This window comes from Telopea speciosissima, chromosome 3 (genome assembly GCF_018873765.1).
Source record: "Telopea speciosissima isolate NSW1024214 ecotype Mountain lineage chromosome 3, Tspe_v1, whole genome shotgun sequence".
Classification (NCBI taxonomy): domain Eukaryota; kingdom Viridiplantae; phylum Streptophyta; class Magnoliopsida; order Proteales; family Proteaceae; genus Telopea; species Telopea speciosissima.
Window position 1 is genome coordinate 3,387,999 of NC_057918.1, and position 9,927 is coordinate 3,397,925.

The window sequence follows — 9,927 nt, forward strand, 5'->3', positions numbered from 1 at the left end:
AGGTAAGTTGGAGGTAGAAATTTCTCATTAAAATGACTTGTGTAGGTGATGAGTATTCAGATAATTTCTATAGCAGTGCAAATGTTGCAATTCAGTGATTTCCTTCAAGTTGCAAAACATTGGATTGATGGAAAACTGATATGCAAAGATGAAAATGCACATATATTCTTCAAGAAGCTCGAAAGTGTTGAATTTTTTCCCAAGTTGGAATGGTTGCCATTTACTAAAAAAGGTTAGGGTAGAGGGAGTGTAAAAAGTTGAAAATTGCATGGACTCCTCTCTACTGTACAAGCATTTTGAGGTTGGAAGATGGTTTCTGAGACATAACCTCAAGATGAAGTTGCATAAATGCTCAAGAAGGCCATAACAGTTCTAGAGCACTTATTCTAGAAGCAACTTCTGAAGGGGATTGTGTTTTTCATTGGTTCGTTTGGATTTCTTTTTCTTTTGGGAGTTGGACGTTATCTTTTACGTACTTCTTAGTTTGTTTCCATGTAAAAAGATGGAATCACTCTCATCGAAGACCTCATTTATTAGACCCATTTCCCCTTCAATGAGAGTCATCTATGTTGTACTCTAATAAAAAGGACATCAATGAATCTTTTGCAAATTTTCTGTTGGTACTTGGTAGCTATCTAGAAATTTTTAGGATTTTTTTTTTTGGGGTCAAAATTTAGTATTTTGATCTTCGAGTACCAAATTATAATTTGAACCTTTGAGAGCAAATGCAAGATACATGGGGTGGTCAATCACACTTCTCTATTGGAAGGTGAAGGCTTCCAGACCGTAGGTCTGTTTAGATGGTGTTGGGGGGGGGGGCGCGGGGGGGAGGGGGGGCGGGGGTTTGGGTTTGAGGTTCCCACAACCGCAAGCATTGGGAGATGGTCCGGGAAGCTCATGGAAGTAAATTAAATGAGCATTACGAGTTTTTACTTGACTGCAACTATTATGATGCTCTATGAATTTACGTGCATTGTTAGGCTGTGATGGTTTTAAAGACTAATCTCTTGATTGTCGATACATATAAGGTTTGTAGAATCCTTTCATGAAAAGATCTCGTGTATATTGAATGGTGATCTTATGTTCAATTGCCAGTAACTTGATAAAATAGCATCTTACATTGGAGGGCAGCAAGATCATTTCATGTGAGGAGAGAGAGATAGACAAAGAGTTGCTAGCATATACTACCCTTGTGACTCAAAGAACCTTCGCCCTTGATATATTTTACCGGGAATAACTAAAGTTCATCAAAGCCATTTTCCTCGAGTTAAACCAGCAAAGTAAGTAAGTTTAATTCAGTCTGCTTCCACAGGTTCTCTCACCTACCACTGACTTTAAAATGACAGTACAAATTTCAAACAATTCCAAAATGATTCTGAAAGATGGATTGCAATAAATGGATTTCAAAATCTGAAAATCTCTACACAAATATGTACAAATTTGTGATGAGAAATCACCTGAATTTCTAAATCACTTAACAAAACACGGACTTTTACAACTAAACAGGAGATCGGGCCTACCTGGTGTATTCATTTAGCAGGCACACAATTAGACAACACAAGAGCAGGCAGCCAGAACCTGAGGTCTGAACAGAACAGTGGTTTACAAAATTGGCACGCAAAAGATCATTCAACACACAAGCAGTCAGCAAGAGCTTGAAGCATGGGTAGCTCAGAAGTTTTAAGTACCCTCAAACACTGCTATTCTTAGGTAGCGGCACAACACCATAAAAGAAGTCCCCGAAGTAGCCAGGAGGCTCATGAACTACCTTGGATATGATGTCTCTAAGTGTAATCACCCCCTCCAGATGCTCATCCTCATCCACAACATAAATTCGATGTATCTTGTGAGTGTCAAGCCTCAGAATCACCTCTTCAAGTGTGTTATCCTTCCTACATGTAATTGGACCACGCAACAAGGGTGAAGCCTCTTGGTGCTCCTCCAAGTACTTTCTAACTGTTGTCAGGAAGTTCTTAGCTGTTATAGATCTGCATAGAGAGGTACATCCCGAATAAGCCCCACTAGTTGGAAGACACCACCAAATAACATCTCAAAGGGTTGCGGTTTTTACAGTTCCCTGCAATAAAATAACCATAATACCCGGGGAAAAAAAGGACGTAATACATACCTACAACCATTAATCCATGTCATTCAATCAGAGGTGGGGTACCTCTTTGAGGGCCCAAATGACCCAATAGTCATACAAACCTAACCATCTAAGTTAAAAAATTCCACTCTTTTTTCTCATTCATTCTTTTAATTAAAATTTAGAGGTCTAAAGACTGAATTCAAGGTCACAGGTATAATACTCAAAGGCAAAAACCTTCCCTACCAGTCAAAAAAATACAGATTTAGATCCCCAAATGTATCATCAAGATCCATCATCTCACACGTATACATGTAATACAAACTCCCATTTTGACGCAGATTGGTCTGTTTCTCCTTTCCCTGCCATTTTGCCTTCTCATAAATATGACAGGCATAAATCTACAATCAAAATATAGTCCATGCTAGATGTCCTAATAATAACAGAAAATACTAACATGAAGAACAGCTGTGTAAATTGCAAAGGTACCAGCTTGTCATCATGTTAAAGTCCGTTGCTAAAGCACAGATCTGGATTGACTCCATTCTTCACTTCTCTTCTTCCCCCACTCCCCCAATAATAAATAATAGAAAACAACTTTTGGCATAGAAGAAGGGGGGGGGGGGGGGGAAGATAAAAGGTCCAACCCAAAATATAATGTCTTGATGAAAAACATACAGGCTCTTCCAAACTCCAATTGATTAAAAGACAGAAGACATTACAATCAGCACAATACTGTAAAAAAATTAAAGTAATTTAGCTACAAACCTGTGATCTTTGTATAGTTCTGGGGCAGTTAAAAGGAACTGAACGTCTCTGATGCTTATATTACCAATTACCTTTCTTCCATTGCCTTCAACCACTGGAATTCCTCCAACGCGCTTTACTCTCATTAGTTTAAATGCCTGCAGAACTGATTCATCCCCATGCACCTGCAAAAGAGGAGAAAAACATTTGAGAGAAATCACCAGTTCATAGAACTGAAGCTCCCATAGCCATGAAAAAGGAAACTCTCTTCCAACAACCCCAAACCCCCTTCTCTTTGTCATTACAAAGGCCATTAGCTTCAACTGTTGATTAACATGATTTATGTATTCTCTAGTTTCTTGTGGAAACATGATGATACTTTAAATGCATTTTTTTCACTGTTGAGTGTTGACAATGGCCAAACAAATAGCACTGTAAAAAATCTCAAACCAAACTGTTTTAACAAGTCTTTCCAACTTTGAAATCCAAGTTAAAGCAGTTCCAACATGGCCTTTGCTTTCACACGGCAGATTTGTTTTGATTGAGACATTTATTGACTTGCTTGCATGCTCAAAAATTGTATATTACTATTATGTATCATGAAACGTATTAGAGAACAGTACTGGGAAACACTCGACTTCAGAAGAGTATGTGGTGTAGGCACCGAGGCCCAGTTTGGCAACATTCCTGGAAAAGGAGAATTCAACAAAAGTACAACAACATATGGGACCAATGAGCACCTTCAACAATTGATTAGACTTCATTACGGGGAGACCAAGTTCAGAGAGTTTCCTTGTGCCCCAGGTTTCAAACCAATGAAGCCCAACACATTCAGCCAGCATGTGAACAACAGCAGACTGTGTGATTATGTTCTCAATCTTTCCTTCACCTGGGTCAACCACAGGAAGGCTCTTCATTCTGTACTTTGATAGCAGCAACAACATTGTCAGAAAGGTATCAGACGTCTGTAGAGCAAGAAATGGGGCCCAACGGAATGACCCTGATATGTCTCCAACCTGAGAGATTATGAAAATTACCGTATAAGAGCCAGCTTTGGAGTAACAAAAGAGTAAGAAGATGCAGACAGATGGAAACTGATATTTCCTGCAGAAAGAAGTCCGACCTTTGTATTCTTATAGAAGTCAGAAGATGTCAGGATCTCGAAAAAGCTCCCTCCCATTGTTGCAGCAGCTTCAGGGCCCAAGATTCCAGGCCCAATAGCAGCACTTGCTCTAGCACCAGCTGCTTCAGCTACAGCAGTACTAGCTATTGCATAGGCTGGTGTTCCCAGTGCTGCCGAACTTATTGTAGCTGCTGATCCACCGGGAACTAGCCCCACACTAGAAGATCCACTCATCATTTGAGCTGCAGCTTCGGACTACAAAGCACATAAATTCCTTTTTCAAAAAAGTGATCACCAAGAGATGCAAAGTGAAATTTTCTATCAGATGATATAAGTAATGGTGTGATACTGTTCCACTGAATTTAAAAACAGTGTACATCCGAGTTTCCCAGTTGACTTAAAATTGACTGATTCGATTACGACTTGTTTTTGGAACTGTCACCACATTTATCATCATAAATTTTTTTTGGGGTGAAAATTTATCCACATAAATTAAAGTTTAGATTCTTTTGAATTTCCTACATCAGAAAGAAGATCTTTGTTTGCTGGTCCATATAGATTTTAGAAACTTGCCTTTGTTGAACTGTGGAATTATAAATTCTATCGAATTTTCATCTCCCGGAGGGGGGGGGGGTTGTTACTGTTGGCTCATTCCTAGCCAGTTGAGATTTGTACGACTCAAGTACCACATTGGTTTACAAGAAACTTAAGATATTTGGATATTGTAATGGATCTCGACTTGTCTCTTCTTAACCAGCTAAAAGAAGAATATATTTTGAGATTAGGAATAAAAACTAGTTCAGAAATTGAATGATAAAGTGAGAAAAGACAATCCTAACCCTCATTAATGAAGAAAAGACCAAGTCACTATCTTTTAGGATTTGTTGCGTGCAGTGTGCACTGAAGGTTCTCAAGGATGGAGATCTTCATTAAGCAGTGATGAGAAAGCTACCTTTGAAACACTTTAGACTGCGCCATTTTTTTATTTTTATTTTTGGGGGGGGGGGGTGGGTGGGTGGGTGGCAGGGAAAGCATAAAAATCATTGTGGTTAATGCATTGGAGTGACATCAAAGTTTCTAAGCCTATCTAGTAAAGATGATGCCAAAGATAAAATTTTGATGGTTGAATAATTCAACATTTGGAAAAATATTAATGACAAAATAATTTATACCTCCAAGAAAGAAAATGCCCCCCAAAACCAGTGCATAGAAGTGACAGAACAATTTTTTCCCCTTGATTCATCTTTTTTTTTTCCTAAAAACAAAATTACCATTTATTCCCCCTCTAGATGAACGTTATAATGTGATATAACTAGATAAGAAGATTTTATTTCTCCTTTTAAGAGCATGCAAATAATGTTTTTGGATATTTCCTAGTTGTTTAGTATGTGGGTGATTCCAAGGCAATCACCTCTGAGCCACCATACCTGGACTCTGATGCAGGCACTAGAGCTGCTATCAAGGCGAAGCAGTAAAACAGGAATTCTAATGCAGCCAGGATGGAGCCAACAGAACCCCTAATCATGGAACTACACCGCAGGAATCCAGGTTGTACTAAATCAAGCCTTTTGGGTTGGATTAAACAAGCCCATAAGTCCAAGCCAAAAAGTTTTCAATCCTGAGTTGGTCATCAAATGATTTTCAGATGCTTGTAGAAAGTTGTGTGAAAGAAAGTTCTGATCAAACTTTGTGGTTTAATCTTCAAGGCATTTATTAGTCAACAGTAATTTTCAAGTCTATGGGATGGATCTAAGTAGTTGTTCGGGCATGTGGGTTCTGGTATTGTCCTAATGAATCTATTCAAAGCTTCAGAGGGGCAAGCTAATGAAGGGAGTGCATTTTTTGAATTCTCATCACATCTCCTACAAGTACTACTACACCTAGGATGGGATTTCTTATCTCTTTTAGGCTGTGATGATTCCAACCCCTAATTGACTTTGGTCTCATGCAAGAACCATTGTTGCTGCCTAGGCAAGTAACACGCATATAGCCATGTGTTGTGTATGTTTGCATAGGGGCCTGCATCATGTAGCCCGGAAGTTGTTTTCACCAAACACACCAGATATATAAAGATGACTAGATTTTCTATTCTGAAGCACTTCCCTGTCCTTTTAACCATGGAAGTGTAAGCCCTAATTGACGCAAACTGCAGGTTAATCCAAGCAGCAGCTTGCCTGGAAGGTGACATTAAGATTTTTTTTTTGGATAGTTAGGCTCCAAGGAGAGTATAGAGTAAAATCTATCCTTGTTTTATGTGAAAGAACGGCCTTTTATAAAGAACACGCTGCTGCAAGCACATCAAATTTTCAAATTTCAATTTACTCGGACTTAGGTAATGAGAATGGCAAATTATCTGTCAAATTCCCTCACCAGAAGTGGTGTGATTGGAGATTTATTGTTGTTTGGAAGAAAGAGGCTGTTCTAAATTTTATTCCTGATTCTTTCTCAGCTTTTGGCTTCAGAGGATGATTGTTATGCATTCTTTTCCTGCTCTTCCTTCCGAAGCATCAGCTAGACTTATTGCAAAGCCATCTCAATAATACTAGTGGACAGCTCTAGGAATAAATGTATCCATACTAGGGAGAAAAGAGACAGGGAATGGATGAGTTGAATAAGCTTCAAAGACTGTCCCTTGACAATCCCCTTCTAGATTGGTGTTGGAAGTATCATCAGATAAGGTAGAGACTCAACTGCATATGCAGTTATGCACACATGCAAAAGAAAGATATTCTGTGAATATTCATCAAGTTACGCAACCTCAGATATGCAGTTGCTGAAAATTAAAACATCAATCACAATAACATGCAATCTGTTGTTTCATATTATAGTGAACTCAATATGTTTAACAACAGTGACATTAGATTTTGGCAAAAATTGATTTCCATGATAAGCCCCAACCATGCATTGGACCAGAAAAATCAATCCCCCACCTTTGCTAATCGAAAGCAACACATCTTTCAACACAAGTAATTGCAAATACCTGATGCAAAAGCCATACAGCAATTCCTGCAAACTCCACAATGCCAATATATCTATCAATCCAACTGGCATCTTCTGGTGCCTCAACATTCCGCACAGGTGCACTCAGAATTTTGTGTTTGGATAGCATTTGGACAGCCTCATCAAGACTGGAATCTGAGTTTATCTCAACTACTGGATACAGATTATCCAAAGCAGCACCAAAAAAAAGCTATGTTATGTCCATGAAATTATCAACTCCATTCTGGAAGAGATTAGGTAAAAAGACAAAGAAGAGTCTTAAAAGATGTTGAGACAAAAAGAACCAAAAAAGACTGGAATCTGAGTTTATCTCGACTACTGGATACAGATTATCCAAAGCAGCACCAAAAAAAAACTATGTTATGTCCATGAAATTATCAACTCCATTCTGGAAGAGATTAGGTAAAAAGACAAAGAAGAGTCTTAAAAGATGTTGAGACAAAAAGAACCAAAAGTCAAAATTACCACCTTACTAATTTCTTCATTACAAAATCATGTCAATACGTTGAGATACAAAAATACATACCATAATTAGGCACCGAGCAGCAATTATATATCTAATACACATATTTCAAAATGCAGAAGCCTTTCAGCAATGCTATAGGAGTACTTGAACATGGACATTGTAGAAAACTTTTAACTGTTCATTCACTGAACCCGGCAGCCGCCGGGAGAAGGGGAGGGGGGAGGCCAAAAAAAACCTAAGTATGCAAATTTATTCGTTGAACGGTTAAATATGGCTTCCATATGTTTATTAGTCTCTACTCCTTACTCGCATACTAAAACTTCCAAGGATAATCAAATTATCAAGATTAAAGTTAGAATTTAGTTCTACCAATCTAGTTAAAAATCAAGAAAAGAGAAGAAAAAACAACTAATACACTGAAACTATTTCGACGAACACAGAGATAAAGATTCAAGGTGACCTTGTGATGAAGGGGCTGGAGGAAAAGCAGATACGGGTATGCTTTCGAAGCATGAGTTGAGCTTCTCCGAAGGGCTAAGCTGAGGTTCTTGGACGTCCCATAAATCCTCCACTTTCAGTCCCAATTTCGCTTCTGGGCTCGAAACAGTACTTCGAGGGCTCTCTTGCATGATCGATTTCCAGATCTCACTCTTCTCTCTGTCAAGTAACGACCCTTATTTTGATGGTTCTTAAATAATTGGATACCAATTGTTTTTCGAACCCCAAAAGAATATATATTAGGAGACTAATTATGGGAATTCTCTCCTTCGTTTTTTTTTGGGTAAATTTCACGGACACCCCTTGTAAGTATTCAATATGTCATAGATCTCCCAAACTTGATCAAAATGGCAATTTTCCCCTTGACCTTAAGCACAGTTAGTACCCAAAGGTGAAATATCCATTTTACCCCCTTAATTATTTAAATAAAAAAACTATCATTTCATCTTCTTCCCTCTTCTTCCATTTTCTTACTGTTTTGGAGAACTACTGCAAATCCATTTTGGGCGACCATCACCTGCTCCGGCTCCAGCGGCAATTCCAACTCCGACGATCATTACTTGCGACAACTCATCATTTGCTTTTCAACAAGTGGCAAACTAGGAATCTAGAAAAATGATAGCAGATATCAATTTCTTTTAGGGAAATTTACACATACCACCCCTGAGGTTTGACGAAAGGATAATTTTACCCCCTAGTTTTGAAAAATTCTACATACCCTGAGGTTTGCAAACAATAATAAATAAACCCATTCTGTCAGTTTATGATTAACCGTATTAAAAATAAGAAGTGAATTGACCAATTACCCTTACAAAAACAAGGAAAAAAAAAAAAAACCTGCAACTCATCTTCCCCAATGATTTCGATTGGGGAAGATGAGTTGCAGGTTTTAATACCTTCAAGGGTAACATCCCAAATTACAACCATTCTCTTCATTGTCTCCGTTGGTCTGTTGGCAGAAGAAACAAGAACAGAGGAGAAGATTGATCTGCAGGCGCCATTTTGCTTCCTCTCCCTTGGAGGGTGTAACCAGCTGATTGGAAGACTTTGTTCGATTCTTTCTCTATATGAACCTCTGCAGGTTTATCGCAGGTTCATCGCTAGAGGCCCCTTTTGAGCAAAGGCAGCCCATAGTCCCACCTCACCTTCTCCTCATGTCACACAGCTAACTGCTGAGCTCCTGCAATTCCCTGCCAAATCTCATTGCTTGTAACCTCTGCTCTAACCTCTTATGCATAAAGAGCAGAGGTTCACAAGCATTCCTACCCTTCTGAACATCCAATTCTTTTGCCAAACCTAACAATCCCAATCAGCTGATCCTTGCTCTTACAATATCCAGAATCCAAAACCCTTGATCCTAGCCAACCATTGAGCATTCTTGGTTACCATTGGAACTCCTGAATTCCCCTTCCAACATCCAAACCTGGCAAGTACAGATTATAGAAAATCCAACACGGCTGCTCTCTCTCTCTATTCCAATTCCAAACCCCTAACCCCACCTCAAGAAAGAACAGGCAAACCCTGTTCCTCCAAAACCACCAACAAGACTCAATTCTCTCTCAAAACCCAGACCTATATTCTTGAGAACTAAAAAAAAGAGGGGGAAAAATAAAAAATGAAAAATGGGAGAAAAATCAAAATCTTAAAGTGGAAGGAGGGGAAAGGAACACACACAGAGGGGGAAGAAGGAAGGGAGGAAACAATCCCAAATTAGACGAATTCGATTAAAACCCATTTAAATAAATCAAAATTTCAGATTAAGAAACTGAGAAGAAAAAGAGGAAAATGTATAATATTAGAAGGAAAGAAAAAAACCTAACCGAAGAGCGTCACCGAGGCCAGAATCCAGCGTTAAGGAAATGAAAGATATCAAAATCAGAACTCTGAAGCAAGAAATTCTAGCCAAGATGGATTTTCAATGGCGTCCTCCCTTGCGTTGAAGCTCTGGTGATGGATTGTACCCTTTTTTAAGTTATACGAGTTAAACTAGAATCAAGACCTAACATA

The 9,927-nt window shown here is 38.7% G+C and overlaps 1 protein-coding gene across 3 annotated transcripts; it reads right to left on the bottom strand.

The window, feature by feature from the left end:
• Positions 1 to 1,610: 1,610 nt before the first annotated feature.
• LOC122654264 (SNF1-related protein kinase regulatory subunit gamma-1) lies at positions 1,611 to 8,080 on the bottom strand. Of its 3 annotated transcripts, none has more exons than XM_043848267.1 (7): positions 7,883 to 8,080; positions 6,937 to 7,109; positions 4,094 to 4,211; positions 3,957 to 4,057; positions 3,574 to 3,849; positions 2,855 to 3,018; positions 1,611 to 1,988 (listed from the first exon to the last, which is right to left on the bottom strand). In XM_043848267.1, exons 1-7 carry the CDS (start codon positions 8,049 to 8,051, stop codon positions 1,691 to 1,693), a joined length of 1,299 nt encoding a protein of 432 aa, XP_043704202.1. In that variant the 5' UTR covers positions 8,052 to 8,080; the 3' UTR covers positions 1,611 to 1,690. The 3 variants fall into 3 exon arrangements, with proteins under 3 accessions (XP_043704202.1, XP_043704203.1, XP_043704201.1); XM_043848268.1 differs by lacking the exon at positions 4,094 to 4,211 and adding an exon at positions 6,279 to 6,283 and having other exon boundaries at positions 3,957 to 4,077; XM_043848266.1 differs by having other exon boundaries at positions 3,957 to 4,211.
• Positions 8,081 to 9,927: the final 1,847 nt, after the last annotated feature.